This window comes from Electrona antarctica, assembly GCF_951216825.1.
Source record: "Electrona antarctica genome assembly, chromosome: 1".
NCBI classification, from domain to species: domain Eukaryota; kingdom Metazoa; phylum Chordata; class Actinopteri; order Myctophiformes; family Myctophidae; genus Electrona; species Electrona antarctica.
The window spans coordinates 10401207-10422094 of record NC_136806.1 but is presented as its reverse complement, the minus strand read 5'-3'; the positions used below and the strand labels follow the sequence as shown (position 1 = coordinate 10422094).

Here is a 20888-nt window from a genome sequence, read left to right as displayed (position 1 = left end):
ACAGTTATAAAAGCTGTACGGTTGCCCAGTTTTTCAGTTGGAGCTGTTGGACGGACAACAAGATGCATCTAGTCATAGTGATCCTTGGGGTTCTGCTTTTCCCAAAAGGTAAGTCTTTTTAAATGATATGTTGGGGTTTAATGCAATGATTGGATTTCTCCATAATAAATAATCGATCATTTCAGTAGCAAGAGATTCAAAATGTCTTCTTAGGCCGGCTTTAGACTGCAGTCACATAAAGTCAGATCCGATTCAAATACGATTTTTTTCTCAAATACGATCTTTTGGCCCGGTCATTCACACTACCGTTTGCAAGTGACCAGATCCGATCTGTGCATTCAGACTGATTTTAACAACTCAACGCAAAGCCGCCCTGCATCGACATATCTGCTTTGGTTACCGTGGTAACCGAGTTGTTTTTTCCCGGTTTGCAATGCCGTCAGCCCGTTGATCAATATCACTCACACACACACACACACACGAGTCATTAGGCCTACTGTATTTTTTTGGACCCACATTAATGAATTAAATAAAAAAGAACACCCCCCCCGCAGTACAATTGCACAAATGAACCTCAGCTGCGTGGATCTCAGCTGATTTCATTCCACAGTGGCGAGGCGCACAAAGTGATGCCTTTCATCATAACATTTAAATATTAAAACGGCGGAAGTAAACACATATGTTTAGCTGTACATTTAAGCTATCCAACTTCATTTAACTTTGCCATTGTTTAATATGTTGATAAGAGCATGGGATTGTCTGTGAGGGAAGGTTTGAAACATCGGGTTTCATGGATCATGTGCGCTGCGGCTGCTGCGGCCTCGTTATTAAACACTAAGTAATTAATGTTCACTGCCTTAACATCAAGTTCCATATGTTGTACACCATGTCCACGTAATGTTACAGTAGGCTACCTGGCTACAGGTTTATTTGGTCACAAACATGTTTAGTTGTAGGTTTGTAGCCTATATTCCAACGCGCCCCGTGCATCATTGATTATGTTGTCCAAAAGAACAGATCTGCAAGCTATCAACACGCCATGAAACGGCTTGTCGACAGCTTGTATGTCTGTTTTTTGGGGGGTACGGGGGTAGCCGACCCGACGCACGTTACGCATTGGAACAAGCCATGGGTTTGGAGGCTGATTGATGTAAACCGTAAACTTACAGTATTAGATATTTAATAGCATATTTCAAGTTGTCACTTGTCTTTTTGGCATCGGGACTACGAGCTCTCCTTTCTATTTTAACCAACAACAATCTCACATTGCAGATAGGACTGCGTGTAGCTGTTCTCTACCATACCGCGAGAAATATCCTAATAAACGACCTTGTTTCTGTAGCCTACATTTTGAGAAGTTTAGAATATTGTACGGAGGAATCCTCCAGTGCGCCTCCTCTCCAGTGATATGACAGGAGGAGCATCATTTCACATCCTACCCGGTTTGCATTTAACCGCCTCCCCCCTTCGGAATTCCAATAACTTCTTCATGAGAGAAAACGCGAATGTTACTGCCGCCGAATTATTAACATTTTCGCTAGAAATAGACTTTATCAAATATGAGTGACTGACTGTTGTAACGATACAGAGACACCTCCCCGACAATATTCTTTGACCGTTTATTTATTTTTGAACCACAATGCTTATATGAGACTATTAAAAATGAAACTTCTGTGACCCTGGACTAGGGGATGAGCAAGCGTCAAGACTTTGGTACACTACGGCTCCGCAGTAGGCCTATAGTGCTGACATAATGAAGAGACATCATTCCTATAAAACAAAAGTGTGTTGCACTATTGTTTTCCTCTCTTTTCTGTCCTGTCACTTGTTTTCTTTTGCTCTCGTTTGGTTGTTTTTCTCTGTCTCTTGTTTAATACTTAAATTAAAATACTACTCGCGCTCTGTAATGAAGTCACGTCAGTAGCGCTCGGGTCGCGCTGCGGGTGACGTTTGGACAGTTTGATATGTGACTCAGGTCACTTCATGTGGTCGTTGCATTCAGACTGAGCCAGATCAACTCAGATCGGATATAAATCGGATTTGAAACCACCTCTGGATGTGACTCAAGTCACATTTGAAAAAATCGGATTCCATGTGACCTGTCTGCATTTAGACTTATTTAAGCAAATCGGATTTATATCTTGAAGTGACACAGATCTGATTCAGGCTATACATTCAGGCTAGATTTGGCTGCCAGTGTAAAACAGGCCTAAATGTAGTCAACGAGGCCTGCAGGCCATGCACTGCAGGAAACAATGTGCATGACATTATTTAAATAAACTAGAAATGCGAGGAAATGTTACAGATACACAAAACAGTATCGAACTTATAACTTTAACGTCTGCTCCTATAGCTGCACTGCATCTATGAGGTGTCAAAAGCTCGCCATCAGTTACGGTTGCTAAACTATTTGTATTGGCATTGGACAATCTCTTTTTTGGGGTGGGTTTTAGTGAAGATTATGATTGATTGTTCAGAAAGTCATGCTTCCAAATCCAATACATATGCACGGTGGACTGTGTGTAAAGTTTACATTAGTGTTCAGTTGTAACCTCTGTATCACCCCCCTCTTGTCTTAGATCTCTCTGCCTTGAAATGTTACAAGTGCACTGAGGTTGGAGCCACAGGAACAGGAACCTGCAATAACTCAGTGTACTGTTCTGATTCTGAATGTGGTGCAGTAACAACCAGGACATATGTGGGTATGTGATAAGCATTTTTACTCACAAGTACTCACAAGTATTGAATACTGCAATGTAAAAATACTCTGTTAAGTAAATGGCCGGAATTCAAAATTTTGCTCGAGTATAAAAGTACAAAAGTATTGGCACCAAAATGAAAAGTACTATGCAGAATGTCCCATTTCAAATTCTCAAATGTATAATAATCTTTTGAAAATAGCAGATCTACAAGCTCACAAGCTTTTAGATCTGCTATTTTCAAATGGTCCAAATGTATATAGGGCTGATAATGTATGGGTAATGTATGTTTTCTAATAATAATAATAATAATAATAATAATCAAAATCTACAAAGTAACTAAAGTTTTCAAATAAAATGAAGTGGAGTAAAAGTATATTTGGATCAGAGATGTAGTGGAGTAGAATAAAAGTATTGGAAATTGGAAATACAGTACAAATAACTCAAAATTGTACTTACTTATTGTAATTGTTACTTTCCACCACAGGTGATAAGAAGTATAATATACTGCAACCTCTGTATTTCATTATTGTAACACTTTCTAGTATGATTATTTAAGACATTGTTTGACAGTGGGAAATACCTTTGTTTTTAGGTGAGATTACCGTGGATGTTAAAATCAAGACTTGCCTGCTATCTGATGGGTGCGGCGATAGTGGCTCAATAAACTTTGGAATCAGCAGGTCAGTTGTTAGCAGCAAGTGCTGCTCCACTGACCTCTGCAATGTCCAATATCCCACACGTAAGTACCTATAGCATGTGTAATAATAATAATAATAATAATGAATTTTATTTGTATTGCACTTTTCATTCACAGGGAATCTCAGAGTGCTTGTGTGTGTGTGTGTGTGTGTGTGCACTGCACACGCTCGTGCGCACATGCGTGCGTGTGTAGTGTCAAATGCTTATGAGGAGCATTGAGAGTTGCATTTGTGCCAGAGGCCAACTGTAATAAACGTGTGGTTTAACTTGTTTATGCAAATATTAGCCACAATTTGCAACACTAGATTTTGTATTGAATCTAGAGTTGCCACAACCTCCATTGACAGCCCATTGATCAAAATAGAAATTTCCGATCTGCTTGTATTAAACGACGTTAAACTCACCAACATTGCAGCTGTAAGGTAAGCTTGAATTATCCTCTTTCAATCTGCAAAGCGTTTGTTTCATAAAAATCCACCGTAGACATGTTATGAGCTACTTTCTGTCAAGCAATTCTGTGCAGCTGATTATTTTTCGATTTTGTTTGGAAGCGCTCGTCGGAAGTCACTCACCGTTTCGAATTTGCATATACTGCAGTAAGCAGCAGCACGATGCGTTAATGAAAACGAGTGCTTCCGAACTCCAACACTCAACAAAATAATCACCTGCACGGAATTTCTTGACAGAAAGTAGCTCAGGTCTATGATGGATTTTTATGAAACAAACACTTTGCAGATTGAAAGAGGATAATTCAAGCTTGCCTTACACTTTACAGCTGCTTGTTATTGAGTTTAACGTTGTTTAATACAAGCAGATCAGACTTTTCTATTTGGATCATATTGCTGTCAATGGAGGGTGTTGCAACTCTAGATTCAACCCATTATAAAAAATCTAGGCTATGCAAATATGTGAATGTTATTTTGTTGTACATGAGGTTCAGGGTTGAATAAATCACCAATATAATATGACCATTTAAAAATGTAAAACCTACAGCTACTGCCAGACCTTCAGATTTACCCAACGGTAAGAAGTGCTACACCTGCAACGGCAACGACTGTTCAGACATCCTGTCATGTGCTGGTGATGAAGATCGATGCATCACACAACGAGGTAACAAGTCTATGGCTTCAGACCACAGCCTCTCCTTTACCCAAATATGTCACATTCTTCAGCTCAGAAGAACGGTCAATTAAAGGGCTATTTATACAGACAATAACATGTTTTATGTCTGTTCACAGTGGTAGTCAAAGGCAATGCGATGACCTACAAGGGCTGCGTCTCAAAGAGCCTGTGCGTTTCATTGGACACTCCTCAGAGTCCTCACTCCATTTTAGGAGTGACAGTTGAAGCAATTGCCTGCTGTGAGGGTGACTTGTGCAACAGCGCTACCAGCACCGCTGTTAGCCTCTTATCAACACAGGCCGTTAGCCTCCTGGCAACACAAGAGACGGTCACGGCCACACAGCCAACTCAAGGTACGGCCACGGAGCCGACTTTGGGACCCAAAACAAGGACAACACAAGAGATGGTCACGGCCACACAGCCAACTCAAGGTACGGCCACGGAGCCGACATATCTGCTCTGGTTACCGTGGTAACCGAGTTGTTTTTTTCCGGTTTGCAATGCCGTCAGCCCGTTGATCAATATCACACACACACACACACACACACACACACACACACACACACACACACACACACACACACACACACACACACACACACACACACACACACACACACACACACACACACACACACACACACACACACACACACACACACACACACACACACACACACACACACACACACACACACACACACACACACACACACACACACGTCATTAGGCCTACTTTATTTTTTTGGACCCACATTAATGAATTAAATAAAAAAGAACACCCCCCCCCCCCCCCCCCCCCCCGCAGTACAATTGCACAAATGAACCTCAGCTGATTTCATTCCACAGCGAGGCGCACAAAGTGATGCCTTTCATCATAACATTTAAATATTAAAACGGCGGAAGTAAACACATATGTTTAGCTGTACATTTAAGCTATCCAACTTCATTTAACTTTGCCATTGTTTAATATGTTGATAAGAGCATGGGATTGTCTGTGAGGGAAGGTTTTTGAAACATCGGGTTTCATGGATCATCTGCGCTGCGGCTGCTGCGGCCTCGTTATTTAACACTACGTAGTTAATGTTCACTGCCTTAACATCAAGTTCCATATGTTGTCCACCATGTCCACGTAATGTTACAGTAGGCTACCTGGCTACAGGTTTATTTGGTCACAAACATGTTTAGTTGTAGGTTTGTAGCCTATATTCCATCGCGCCCCGTGCATCATTGATTATGTTGTCCAAAAGAACAGATCTGCAAGCTATCAACACGCCATGAAACGGCGTGTCGACAGCTTGTATGTCTGTTTTTTGGGGGGTACGGGGGGTAGCCGACCCGACGCACGTTACGCATTAGAACAAGCCATGGGTTTGGAGGCTGATTGATGTAAACCGTAAACTTACAGTATTAGATATTTAATAGCATATTTAAAGTTGTCACTTGTCTTTTTGGCATCGAGACTACGAGCTCTCCTTTCTATTTTAACCAACAACAATCTCACATTGCAGATAGGACCGCGTGTAGCTGTTCTCTACCATACCGCGAGAAATATCCTAATAAACGGCCTTGTTTCTGTAGCCTACATTTTGAGAAGTTTAGAATATTGTACGGAGGCATCCTCCAGTGCGCCTCCTCTCCAGTGATATGACAGGAGGAGCATCATTTCACATCCTACCCGGTTTGCATTTAACCGCCTCCCCCCTTCGGAATTCCAATAACTTCTTCATGAGAGAAAACGCGAATGTTACTGCCGCCGAATTATTAACATTTTCGCTAGAAATAGACTTTATCAAATATGAGTGACTGACTGTTGTAACGATACAGACACCTCCCCGACAATATTCTTTGACCGTTTATTTATTTTTGAACCACAATGCTTATATGAGACTATTAAAAATGAAACTTCTGTGACCCTGGACTAGGGGATGAGCAAGCGTCAAGACTTTGGTACACTACGGCTCCGCAGTATAGTGCTGACATAATGAAGAGACATTATTCCTATAAAACAAACGTGTGTTGCACTATTGTTTTCCTCTCTTTTCTGTCCTGTCACTTGTTTTCTTTTGCTCTCGTTTGGTTGTTTTTCTCTGTCTCTTGTTTAATACTTAAATTAAAATACTACTCGCGCTCTGTAATGAAGTCACGTCAGTAGCGCTCGGGTCGCGCTGCGGGTGACGTTTGGACAGTTTGATATGTGACTCAGGTCACTTCATGTGGTCGTTGCATTCAGACTGAGCCAGATCAACTCAGATCGGATATAAATCGGATTTGAAACCACCTCTGGATGTGACTCAAGTCACATTTGAAAAAATCGGATTCCATGTGACCTGTCTGCATTTAGACTTATTTAAGCAAATCGGATTTATATCTTGAAGTGACACAGATCTGATTCAGGCTACATTCAGGCTAGATTTGGCTGCCAGTGTAAAACAGGCCTAAATGTAGTCAACGAGGCCTGCAGGCCATGCACTGCAGGAAACAATGTGCATGACATTATTTAAATAAACTAGAAATGCGAGGAAATGTTACAGATACACAAAACAGTATCGAACTTATAACTTTAACGTCTGCTCCTATAGCTGCACTGCATCTATGAGGTGTCAAAAGCTCGCCATCAGTTACGGTTGCTAAACTATTTGTATTGGCATTGGACAATCTCTTTTTTGGGGTGGGTTTTAGTGAAGATTATGATTGATTGTTCAGAAAGTCATGCTTCCAAATCCAATACATATGCACGGTGGACTGTGTGTAAAGTTTACATTAGTGTTCAGTTGTAACCTCTGTATCACCCCCCTCTTGTCTTAGATCTCTCTGCCTTGAAATGTTACAAGTGCACTGAGGTTGGAGCCACAGGAACCTGCAATAACTCAGTGTACTGTTCTGATTCTGAATGTGGTGCAGTAACAACCAGGACATATGTGGGTATGTGATAAGCATTTTTACTCACAAATACTCTGTTAAGTAAATGGCCGGAATTCAAAATTTTGCTCGAGTATAAAAGTACAAAAGTATTGGCACCAAAATGAAAAGTACTCTTTATGCAGAATGTCCCATTTCAAATTCTCAAATGTATAATAATCTTTTGAAAATAGCAGATCTACAAGCTCACAAGCTTTTAGATCTGCTATTTTCAAATGGTCCAAATGTATATAGGGCTGATAATGTATGGGTAATGTATGTTTTCTAATAATAATAATAATCAAAATCTACAAAGTAACTAGTAACTAAAGTTTTCAAATAAAATGAAGTGGAGTAAAAGTATATTTGGATCAGAGATGTAGTGGAGTAGAATAAAAGTATTGGAAATTGGAAATACAGTACAAATAACTCAAAATTGTACTTACTTATTGTAATTGTTACTTTCCACCACAGGTGATAAGAAGTATAATGTACTGCAATCTCTGTATTTCATTATTGTAACACTTTCTAGTATGATTATTTAAGACATTGTTTGACAGTGGGAAATATCTTTGTTTTTAGGTGAGATTACCATGGATGTTAAAATCAAGTCTTGCGTGCTATCTGCTGCGTGCGGCAATAGTGGCTCAATAAACTTTGGAATCAGCAGGTCAGTTGTTAGCAGCAAGTGCTGCTCCACTGACCTCTGCAATGTCCAATATCCCACACGTAAGTACCTATAGCATGTGTAATAATAATAATAATAATAATGAATTTTATTTGTATTGCACTTTTCATTCACAGGGAATCTCAGAGTGCTTGTGTGCGTGTGTGTGTGTGTGTACTGCACACGCTCGTGCGCACATGCGTGCGTGTGTAGTGTCAAATGCTTATGAGGAGCATTGAGAGTTGCATTTGTGCCAGAGGCCAACTGTAATAAACGTGTGGTTTAACTTGTTTATGCAAATATTAGCCACAATTTGCAACACTAGATTTTGTATTGAATCTAGAGTTGCCACAACCTCCATTGACAGCCCATTGATCAAAATAGAAATTTCCGATCTGCTTGTATTAAACGACGTTAAACTCACCAACATTGCAGCTGTAAGGTAAGCTTGAATTATCCTCTTTCAATCTGCAAAGCGTTTGTTTCATAAAAATCCACCGTAGACATGTTATGAGCTACTTTCTGTCAAGCAATTCTGTGCAGCTGATTATTTTTCGATTTTGTTTGGAAGCGCTCGTCGGAAGTCACTCAACGGCCTGCATACTACTCGTTTCGAATTTGCATATACTGCAGTAAGCAGCAGCACGATGCGTTAATGAAAACGAGTGCTTCCGAACTCCAACACTCAACAATATAATCACCTGCACGGAATTTCTTGACAGAAAGTAGCTCAGGTCTATGATGGATTTTTATGAAACAAACACTTTGCAGATTGAAAGAGGATAATTCAAGCTTGCCTTACACTTTACAGCTGCTTGTTATTGAGTTTAACGTTGTTTAATACAAGCAGATCAGACTTTTCTATTTGGATCATATTGCTGTCAATGGAGGGTGTTGCAACTCTAGATTCAACCCATTATAAAAAATCTAGTATTGCAAATTGAGGCTATGCAAATATGTGAATGTTATTTTGTTGTACATGAGGTTCAGGGTTGAATAAATCACCAATATAATATGACCATTTAAAAATGTAAAACCTACAGCTCCTGCCAGACCTTCAGATTTACCCAACGGTAATAAGTGCTACACCTGCAACGGCAACGACTGTTCAGACATCCTGTCATGTGCTGGTGATGAGGATCGATGCATCACACAACGAGGTAACAAGTCTATGGCTTCAGACCACAGCCTCTCCTTTACCCAAATATGTCACATTCTTCAGCTCAGAAGAACGGTCAATTAAAGGGCTATTTATAGACAATAACATGTTTTATGTCTGTTCACAGTGGAAGTCAAAGGCAATGCGATGACCTACAAGGGCTGCATCTCAAAGAGCCTGTGCGCTTCATTGGACACTCCTCAGAGTCCTCACTCCATTTTAGGAGTGACAGTTGAAGCAATTGGCTGCTGTGAGGGTGACTTGTGCAACAGCGCTACCAGCACCGCTGTTAGCATCTTATCAACACAGGCTGTTAGCCTCCTGGCAACACAAGAGACGGTCACGGCCACACAGCCAACTCAAGGTACGGCCACTGAGCCGACTTTGGGACCCAAAACAAGGACAACACAAGAGATGGTCACGGCCACACAGCCAACTCAAGGTACGGCCACGGAGCCGACATATCTGCTCTGGTTACCGTGGTAACCGAGTTGTTTTTTCCCGGTTTGCAATGCCGTCAGCCCGTTGATCAATATCACACACACACACACACACACACACACACACACACACACACACACACACACACACACACACGCACACACACACACGTCATTAGGCCTACTTTATTTTTTTGGACCCACATTAATGAATGAAATAAAAAAGAACACCCCCCCCCCCCCCCCCCCGCAGTACAATTGCACAAATGAACCTCAGCTGATTTCATTCCACAACGAGGCGCACAAAGTGATGCCTTTCATCATAACATTTAAATATTAGAACGGCGGAAGTAAACACATATGTTTAGCTGTACATTTAAGCTATCCAACTTCATTTAACTTTGCCATTGTTTAATATGTTGATAAGAGCATGGGATTGTCTGTGAGGGAAGGTTTTTGAAACATCGGGTTTCATGGATCATGTGCGCTGCGGCATGCTGCGGCCTCGTTATTAAACACTACGTAATTAATGTTCACTGCCTTAACATCAAGTTCCATATGTTGTCCACCATGTCCACGTAATGTTACAGTAGGCTACCTGGCTACAGGTTTATTTGGTCACAAACATGTTTAGTTGTAGGTTTGTAGCCTATATTCCATCGCGCCCCGTGCATCATTGATTATGTTGTCCAAAAGAACAGATCTGCAAGCTATCAACACGCCATGAAACGGCGTGTCGACAGCTTGTATGTCTGTTTTTTGGGGGGTACGGGGGGTAGCCGACCCGACGCACGTTACGCATTAGAACAAGCCATGGGTTTGGAGGCTGATTGATGTAAACCGTAAACTTACAGTATTAGATATTTAATAGCATATTTAAAGTTGTCACTTGTCTTTTTGGCATCGGGACTACGAGCTCTCCTTTCTATTTTAACCAACAACAATCTCACATTGCAGATAGGACCGCGTGTAGCTGTTCTCTACCATACCGCGAGAAATATCCTAATAAACGGCCTTGTTTCTGTAGCCTACATTTTGAGAAGTTTAGAATATTGTACGGAGGCATCCTCCAGTGCGCCTCCTCTCCAGTGATATGACAGGAGGAGCATCATTTCACATCCTACCCGGTTTGCATTTAACCGCCTCCCCCCTTCGGAATTCCAATAACTTCTTCATGAGAGAAAACGCGAATGTTACTGCCGCCGAATTATTAACATTTTCGCTAGAAATAGACTTTATCAAATATGAGTGACTGACTGTTGTAACGATACAGAGACACCTCCCCGACAATATTCTTTGACCGTTTATTTATTTTTGAACCACAATGCTTATATGAGACTATTAAAAATGAAACTTCTGTGACCCTGGACTAGGGGATGAGCAAGCGTCAAGACTTTGGTACACTACGGCTCCGCAGTATAGTGCTGACATAATGAAGAGACATTATTCCTATAAAACAAACGTGTGTTGCACTATTGTTTTCCTCTCTTTTCTGTCCTGTCACTTGTTTTCTTTTGCTCTCGTTTGGTTGTTTTTCTCTGTCTCTTGTTTAATACTTAAATTAAAATACTACTCGCGCTCTGTAATGAAGTCACGTCAGTAGCGCTCGGGTCGCGCTGCGGGTGACGTTTGGACAGTTTGATATGTGACTCAGGTCACTTCATGTGGTCGTTGCATTCAGACTGAGCCAGATCAACTCAGATCGGATATAAATCGGATTTGAAACCACCTCTGGATGTGACTCAAGTCACATTTGAAAAAATCGGATTCCATGTGACCTGTCTGCATTTAGACTTATTTAAGCAAATCGGATTTATATCTTGAAGTGACACAGATCTGATTCAGGCTACATTCAGGCTAGATTTGGCTGCCAGTGTAAAACAGGCCTAAATGTAGTCAACGAGGCCTGCAGGCCATGCACTGCAGGAAACAATGTGCATGACATTATTTAAATAAACTAGAAATGCGAGGAAATGTTACAGATACACAAAACAGTATCGAACTTATAACTTTAACGTCTGCTCCTATAGCTGCACTGCATCTATGAGGTGTCAAAAGCTCGCCATCAGTTACGGTTGCTAAACTATTTGTATTGGCATTGGACAATCTCTTTTTTGGGGTGGGTTTTAGTGAAGATTATGATTGATTGTTCAGAAAGTCATGCTTCCAAATCCAATACATATGCACGGTGGACTGTGTGTAAAGTTTACATTAGTGTTCAGTTGTAACCTCTGTATCGCCCCCCTCTTGTCTTAGATCTCTCTGCCTTGAAATGTTACGAGTGCACTGAGGTTGGAGCCACAGGAACAGGAACCTGCAATAACTCAGTGTACTGTTCTGATTCTGAATGTGGTGCAGTAACAACCAGGACATATGTGGGTATGTGATAAGCATTTTTAATCACAAGTACTCACAAGTATTGAATACTGCAATGTAAAAATATGTAAATGTAAATGGCCGGAATTCAAAATTTTGCTCGAGTATAAAAGTACAAAAGTATTGGCACCAAAATGAAAAGTACTCTTTATGCAGAATGTCCCATTTCAAATTCTCAAATGTATAATAATCTTTTGAAAATAGCAGATCTACAAGCTCACAAGCTTTTAGATCTGCTATTTTCAAATGGTCCAAATGTATATAGGGCTGATAATGTATGGGTAATGTATGTTTTCTAATAATAATAATAATCAAAATCTACAAAGTAACTAGTAACTAAAGTTTTCAAATAAAATGAAGTGGAGTAAAAGTATATTTGGATCAGAGATGTAGTGGAGTAGAATAAAAGTATTGGAAATTGGAAATACAGTACAAATAACTCAAAATTGTACTTACTTATTGTAATTGTTACTTTCCACCACAGGTGATAAGAAGTATAATATACTGCAACCTCTGTATTTCATTATTGTAACACTTTCTAGTATGATTATTTAAGACATTGTTTGACAGTGGGAAATATCTTTGTTTTTAGGTGAGATTACCATGGATGTTAAAATCAAGTCTTGCGTGCTATCTGCTGCGTGCGGCAAAAGTGGCTCAATAAACTTTGGAATCAGCAGGTCAGTTGTTAGCAACAAGTGCTGCTCCACTGACCTCTGCAATGTCCAATATTCCACACGTAAGTACCTATAGCATGTGTAATAATAATAATAATGAATTTTATTTGTATTGCACTTTTCATTCACAGGGAATCTCAGAGTGCTTGTGTGTGTGTGTGTGTGTGTGTGTGTGTGTGTGTGTGTGTGTGTGTGTGTGTGTGTGTGCACTGCACACGCTCGTGCGCACATGCGTGCGTGTGTAGTGTCAAATGCTTATGAGGAGCATTGAGAGTTGCATTTGTGCCAGAGGCCAACTGTAATAAACGTGTGGTTTAACTTGTTTATGCAAATATTAGCCACAATTTGCAACACTAGATTTTGTATTGAATCTAGAGTTGCCACAACCTCCATTGACAGCCCATTGATCAAAATAGAAATTTCCGATCTGCTTGTATTAAACGACGTTAAACTCACCAACATTGCAGCTGTAAGGTAAGCTTGAATTATCCTCTTTCAATCTGCAAAGCGTTTGTTTCATAAAAATCCACCGTAGACATGTTATGAGCTACTTTCTGTCAAGCAATTCTGTGCAGCTGATTATTTTTCGATTTTGTTTGGAAGCGCTCGTCGGAAGTCACTCAACGGCCTGCATACTACCCGTTTCGAATTTGCATATACTGCAGTAAGCAGCAGCACGATGCGTTAATGAAAACGAGTGCTTCCGAACTCCAACACTCAACAATATAATCACCTGCACGGAATTTCTTGACAGAAAGTAGCTCAGGTCTATGATGGATTTTTATGAAACAAACACTTTGCAGATTGAAAGAGGATAATTCAAGCTTGCCTTACACTTTACAGCTGCTTGTTATTGAGTTTAACGTTGTTTAATACAAGCAGATCAGACTTTTCTATTTGGATCATATTGCTGTCAACGGAGGGTGTTGCTGTTGCAACTCTATTCAACCCATTATAAAAAATCTAGTATTGCAAATTGAGGCTATGCAAATATGTGAATGTTGTAGGCTACATGAGGTTCAGGGTTGAATAAATCACCAATATAATATGACCATTTAAAAATGTAAAACCTACAGCTCCTGCCAGACCTTCAGATTTACCCAACGGTAAGAAGTGCTACACCTGCAACGGCAACGACTGTTCAGACATCCTGTCATGTGCTGGTGATGAGGATCGATGCATCACACAACAAGGTAACAAGTCTATGGCTTCAGACCACATCCTCTCCTTTACCCAAATATGTCACATTCTTCAGCTCAGAAGACAGTCAATTAAAGGGATATTTATACAGACAATAACATGTTTTATGTCTGTTCACAGTGGAAGTCAAAGGCAATGCGATGACCTACAAGGGCTGCGTCTCAAAGAGCCTGTGCGCTTCATTGGACACTCGTCGGAGTCCTTACTCCATTTTAGGAGTGACAGTTGAAGCAATTGGCTGCTGTGAGGGTGACTTGTGCAACAGCGCTACCAGCACCGCTGTTAGCCTCGGTGCACCCGCTTCGAATGGAATCAGTGTATTGAAACGGGGAAAATCAGGTGCAATCAGGCCTTTCAATAGACTGAGTAGGCCTAGACGCTACTCAGGTGCTCAGTAGGTTGATTCCTTCCTATTGTGTAGGTTGATCTGTGCAGTTTAATTCATCGCATGCAGCTACTGGAGCTCAGTAGGTGATCATTCCTTTCAATGCATCCGTTGCGTCTACCGCGTCTCGTCACGTGACCATTGGCTTTCTTTTCAGCGCAATAAACATTACTCAACTGAAATTACTGAATTAATAAAGTTCCTGCATTATAAACCTTGTTTTGATTATTTTCCTAGTGAGAATGTATTTTATGCCTTCAGACTTATTTCTGTAAATGTATGATGTCTAGATTGGTCGTTATTTATTGGTTATTCATTCATTATTTTTAACAGAAGCGCACCGAGGTTACTATTAGCAACGCTCCCATACTCCGCAGGGATGATCCCATTGTTGAATTGACCAAATGTCGCAATTAGGTCCCAAATGGTATCGCATCACAATTAAACCAACACAATCCACGACCTTTTCTACGCACATACGCTTCCAGCCTAGCCTCGGTCCCAGGCTTACTTATCTGTGAAAAGAAAAGCTTCCAGCCATATCCTTCTAATCTAGACAGTAGACAGGATATCTGCAATATCTTTTTTTTAGAACCAAAACATAGATGGATGGATGGATGGATAGATATTTCTATGTGAACTGAATTATGTAATAAATAAACCTTGTTACATGATTATTGTGAGATCTATCTATTTTTATTTCATTATTTAGTTCACATAGCAACATCTACATTATCATGCTAGAATGATGGAATCTATAACTACCACTATGGTGAAGTCAATATTAATTTCATATTATGACCTACATCGCATGTTCAGTGTCATGGTTGTGAGCCATAGACGGAATAGCCTCTTAAAAAATGTAATAGTTTATTATGAATGTCATTGCAAACATCAGATTCGGTCATAATGATTAATAATGAAAGATATTCTATGGAAATTAACTAAGTGCTTGCTTTGTGGTTAAATGTTTTACATGGATACCTGAAATGACAGGAGTGATAGATGTTCAAAATTGTTTGATTGAGTCCAAGATATGTATAAATTAAATTTAAAATATGATTGAACTGGTATATTTGGTTCCCTTTCAGTCAGTTATTGATCTTGCTACTTTAACTCGATTTTATTCTTCAGCTATTTAAAATGCAGATCTGTTTCTGTACAACATTGTAAAGTGTGTACAGCAGTATTTCTAAAGTATTAGTTAAATCCAGATTCATTTCACATTACAGGTAGTTTACAGCTGCAAAGTGGTGATATTCAGCTCTGCCAGTGTATTTAATACATTTATGCAAATATCTTTGTCAATGTAGTCAGTGTAGAGAAACACACGCTATGGTCTAAACTGTGAGGCATCGGAGCCCATGTGGCCATATGCCATAACTATCGAATATCAGAGTTGATGCCAATATCACAGCAAAATCTTAATGCCTTGTTACTAGCACTCCTAATGATACATTTGATGAAAAAATAAAGTGTAAATTGAATCCGTGGGTCTTTTTGAAAAGAATACATCTGACTTAACATCACAAACCAATGTACTGTACAACCATTCATTACAAACTGGCAGCACCAGTGGTCTCTGTTGTTCTGTTCAACTGAAGGTTTCGCTGCTTCTGTACGCCTTAGTGGGTTGGTACTCTTTAACGTCTCGCAGGTTGCTTGTTCATTCATGCAAATGTAAAGATGCAACTACCTAGGGTGTGTGTGTGTGGGTGGGTGGGTGGGTGGGTGGAATGTTTTTTTGTTGTTGTTGCTTTTGTAGTTGTCCACTTTTTTGTATCATTTTGGAAAAGAAAGAAAAGACTCGTATGTCATGTTTGTCTAAATAAAAATATCTTAAAAAATAAAATAAAATAAAAATGTTTGGAATCACCACCAGAAGGCGCATCACACCGAGATGGCGGCACATGCACATCATTCTATTCTGAATCTGAATTAATGTTAATGTAACACCACAAACACGCACATAAACATGCACTGGTGCGCACACATGCATCCTGAAATTCAGAATTCAGATCAGACATCTCCAGACTCATACATAACACATTAAAATAATCTCATCTGCTAATTCAACACAGTCAGTGATGAATATTCCACCAGCCGATGCGATGGCTAATCAGCTTCATTATAAGTCAATGACATTGCATTAAGATGATGATGATGGTGCCATCAGGGGTCTGTCTGTGAGAGAACTTATATGGCGGGTTGACAGTAGTGCACATGCGGTCTCTACTGCCCTCTGCTGTACAATAATACATTTGCACTCAAAAATAGATTTAGTATTGAAACTGAAACTAACATGTCCAAGGAAGGTGATTTTGTTTGTCAATAATAGCCATCAATAAGGGCATATTTTCTATCATTTCTATTAGCAATGATGCGACCTCGCCCGCACCATTGTGATGTCAGAACCACATTGCGATGTCAGAACAGGCCAGCTTCATATATGGAGGGATTTTATCCCATTTTGACCTGAGGACGATTCTACAAATGTCTTCTAAATCCTTTTCTGTGAAACCCATGATTCTACGTATATGTCAGTGGTTCTCAAACTGTTTCATGTCAAGGACCCCCAAAAATATATTTAATTGCCCGCCGACCCCCATCTGAAAATATGTTGTTCCAGGGACCACCCAGAAGCAAAGATTTGAGTTAAAAACGTTCACTCTGAAAGAATATATATATTCAAAGATTTGTGCTACATTTTCACGATTTTTCAAAAATAGCAGAACTACAAGCTACGAGCTTGTAGATCTGCTATTTTTCAACAGCTAAAGCATAACATAATGCTTAAAACACCAACAGGGGTTCCCGCCCCAAAATGGGTTATTTGGGCCCTGTCCGGAGCCCGGGGGCAGAGGCTTTGGTGCTGGTTCTGGACAACCGGCTATCCGACCGACTCAAGGTCGGGCCTTGGCCTGCACACTCCCTGTGGTGGTGTGGAACGCGTGTGTCAAATTTGACGTCGGTGGGGCGAACGGTTCTCGGGTTACGTGGATTACAGACGTATACAGACTTTACAGAGACGTGGTGGCGAAATTTGATGTAAAATGCCAGCACTCAAACTCAGTGAACACTCAGTGGACTTGACGCTAAAAATAATTATTAAAAAAATGACATGGATCACACATCATTTGTATTCCATTGTTTGATACTGTATAGTAGGAGCCACTAGCCAAAGTGAAAACAACTGCTCACTTCTATCAGTGGCAGGCCTACTCACATATTTTACTTAAGTAAAAGTATCAATACTACAATATTAAAATACTCAGTTGCAAGTAAAAGTCCGGAATTCAAAAAGTAAAAAGTATAAAAGTATTGGCGTCAAAATGTACCAAGAGTAGAATGTACTCATTGTGCAGAATGCCCCATTTCACAAGTTTTCAAATGTATAAAATGTATATAAATCTTTTGAAAATAGCCGATCTGCAAGCTCACAATGCGTCGACGATGTGACACATTGTGAGCTTGTAGATCGGCTATAGTCAAATGGCCGAAATGTATATAGAGCTGAAGGAGTTAATGTATGTTTTGTCATAACAATCCAAGTCTACAAAGTAACTTGTAACTACATTTTTTGAGCGGTGTCTCCGCTCCATTACGGAGCTGTGTGTCCCCTTGTCTGTCCGAGCACGGAAAGCTGCAACACGGTAACTGTCAATTTCTCTACAGTTTCGGACGTGGGAAGGCTCGCCGGAACCGGGCCGCCCCCCCTGGGCGCGTTCCTGGGGACCCCCACGCGGTAACTCTGTCATTTCTTTACCGTTTCGGACACAGGAAGGCTCGCCGGAACCGGGCCGGCCCCCTGGGCGCGTTCCTGGGGGTCTGGATGTTCCGGGGACCCCCCGGGGACACCCACGCGGTAACTATCATTTCTCAAAGATTTTTTCCTAAAATAATCCAAGTACAGTACACTACAATACAGTACATAGTACAGTAACTATTGTAAGAGCCATTTGAGCCACCATATTGTTTTCCATGGTTCATTCAAGTTGCCAATCTAGGTTGCCATGGTTACAGGGAGGGAGGGTATTTAACCCTGGCCCTAATTGGTATCAGGTGTTGCCAGTGGCAGAGGTAAACCAGTTTTTGACTGTGTTCATGAGGGCTGGTGATCTGTATCCTGTGCGTTTGATGATTTATGTTATGTTTGTTTTATATGACAAAGTATAGGACTTTGAGCACTATAATAAATATAATTTAACTTCTACTCAACGGACATTTTTGGACATCAGTTATTTTGATCACACGTCTGAACTTCCTCGGCAGCCAGTATCACCCAAGTATAGGGACTTGGGCGTTACATTAGGTCAAAAACTGCCTTAGTTCTACACTTGTTTATAGGAAGCAAGTCAAACGAGCGGGGTTGTTTCAGAAGAGGACATTGGACACAGTACACACAGACAGGGCATGTGTGTGTGTTTGGTGAGAACCGGACGGATCTGCAGAGATGGCAGCAGCTGCGAGCGATCGTCTCTACAAGTTGCTGTGAGGTGGTGGTGATCGATTTCAACTCGGAGCTATAGGGGTGCACCGGGGACATCGGCAGCACTGTCGCCGCACGGCCGCAGCAGCAGATCTTCGGGGCCGGACGGGACCGCTTGGCAGTCGGGAGATCATCCACACCGACCGACAAAGTGTGTGTGTTTCAACGGCGCACGGCCGCCAATACAGAGGAAACCCAGTATTGGTAAAAACGAGCACTTTTAACTGACTTTTTGTTCATTTGAACATGGATTCTTGGTTGGATGATGAACCTCCAGTAGTCACTCAGAAAACAATTCATGACTATTTCATGCACAAGTATTTTCCAAACAATCGGTGTCAAAAGTGCCATGATGATGTCACATTTGATATTGAGTATTCTGTTGCCGCCGATGACTGTGATATATTTCGTATTATTGGGGCCTCTGTTGTTGCTCATGAGTGTGACAATGGTGGTGAGGCTCTGCAGGGAACACAGGAAATGCAGGCAGTAGGTCTACAAGATGCTACAATCAGCAGCTCAGCTGAAGAATCAGCTGTTGGTGAGAGGCCCAAGCTGAGCAGAGTGGTGGAAGAGCCACTCATACAAAAGCATCCATCCTTCTCTCCAGCGCAGGCCATGAAGGCAGCAGCTCCACGACCAAAGAAGACCAGCCCCAACATCGCTGAGCAGGTCGTCGAGGCCATGTCCGCCTCCAAGGAACGGAGCAAAAACAACATGTCCCTGACTGTGGTCAAGAAGATGGCAGCTAAAAGCTCAAAGGAGAGAAAGAAGGGAAAATGGCAGAGCCAAAGAAAGAGAAAGAAAAGAAGATGGGAGAGCTCAAGAACAAAAAGGATCAAAGCAGAAGACACCTGAGTTGTTTAAGCAAGTCTCTGACACTCATACACCCTCTCTAAGTAGGCCAGTTTATGTTTGCAATTTTGAATATTGCCTGAGTTATGAATGCTTAAAAGGTTTTGAATTTTGGTTTTGTTGTTTAATGGCTCTTTGTATTTTTTATGTTTTTGAATTGCTCTGTTTTCACACCAGTAGCAATTAGGGGTGGGTGTGTAAGCGCCATTTTGAGTCTCCTAATTGTGGCCAATGATGTCCACTGAGGGGTGTGGTCAATGTGAAGGTTGGAAGGGTATTTAATCAGGTCTCAATCAAGCAGCAGGTGTTGCTGACAAGAGGCAAACAGTTTTCTGACTGTGTTTAGGAGGCTGTGTGGATCATGTACGTTTATTGCATTTATTTATATGTATGCTGTAGTGATTAGGCCTGCAGAGACAGATAATAAATCCTCATTATACCAACATGTCTGGACATCACTTCCTGGAGCACACGTCTTAACTATACAACCCGACTGTCGGCAACCAGTAGTGCCACAAATTTAGGATTTGGGCGCTACAATAGTGTGTAAGCGCCATTTTGAGTCTCCTAATTGTGGCCAATGATGTCCACTGAGGGGTGTGGTCAATGTGAAGGTTGGAAGGGTATTTAATCAGGTCTCAATCAAGCAGCAGGTGTTGCTGACAAGAGGCAAACAGTTTTCTGACTGTGTTTAGGAGGCTGTGTGGATCATGTACGTTTATTGCATTTATTTATATGTATGCTGTAGTGATTAGGCCTGCAGAGACAGATAATAAATCCTCATTATACCAACATGTCTGGACATCACTTCCTGGAGCACACGTCTTAACTATACAACCCGACTGTCGGCAACCAGTAGTGCCACAAATTTAGGATTTGGGCGCTACAATAGGTCAGAAAACTGCCTTAGTTCTACACTTGTTTATAGGAAGCAAGTCAAACGAGCGGGGTTGTTTCAGAAGAGGACATTGGACACAGTACACACAGACAGGGCATGTGTGTGTGTTTGGTGAGAACCGGACGGATCTGCAGAGATGGCAGCAGCTGCGAGCGATCGTCTCTACAAGTTGCTGTGAGGTGGTGGTGATCGATTTCAACTCGGAGCTATAGGGGTGCACCGGGGACATCGGCAGCACTGTCGCCGCACGGCCGCAGCAGCAGATCTTCGGGGCCGGACGGGACCGCTTGGCAGTCGGGAGATCATCCACACCGACCG

The 20888-nt window shown here is 41.2% G+C and overlaps 1 protein-coding gene across 2 annotated transcripts; it reads left to right on the top strand.

Moving 5' to 3' along the window:
• Positions 1 to 48: 48 nt before the first annotated feature.
• Positions 49 to 15002, top strand: LOC306931092 (uncharacterized protein). Of its 2 annotated transcripts, XM_079512289.1 has the most exons (9): positions 49 to 108; positions 2580 to 2702; positions 8007 to 8153; positions 9135 to 9251; positions 9378 to 9692; positions 11947 to 12069; positions 12659 to 12805; positions 13820 to 13936; positions 14064 to 15002. In XM_079512289.1, the coding sequence occupies exons 1-9, from the start codon at positions 63 to 65 to the stop codon at positions 14339 to 14341; spliced, it is 1413 nt and encodes a 470-aa protein (XP_079368415.1). In that variant the 5' UTR covers positions 49 to 62; the 3' UTR covers positions 14342 to 15002. The 2 variants fall into 2 exon arrangements, with proteins under 2 accessions (XP_079368415.1, XP_079368416.1); XM_079512290.1 differs by lacking the exons at positions 49 to 108; positions 2580 to 2702 and adding an exon at positions 7385 to 7448.
• Positions 15003 to 20888: the final 5886 nt, after the last annotated feature.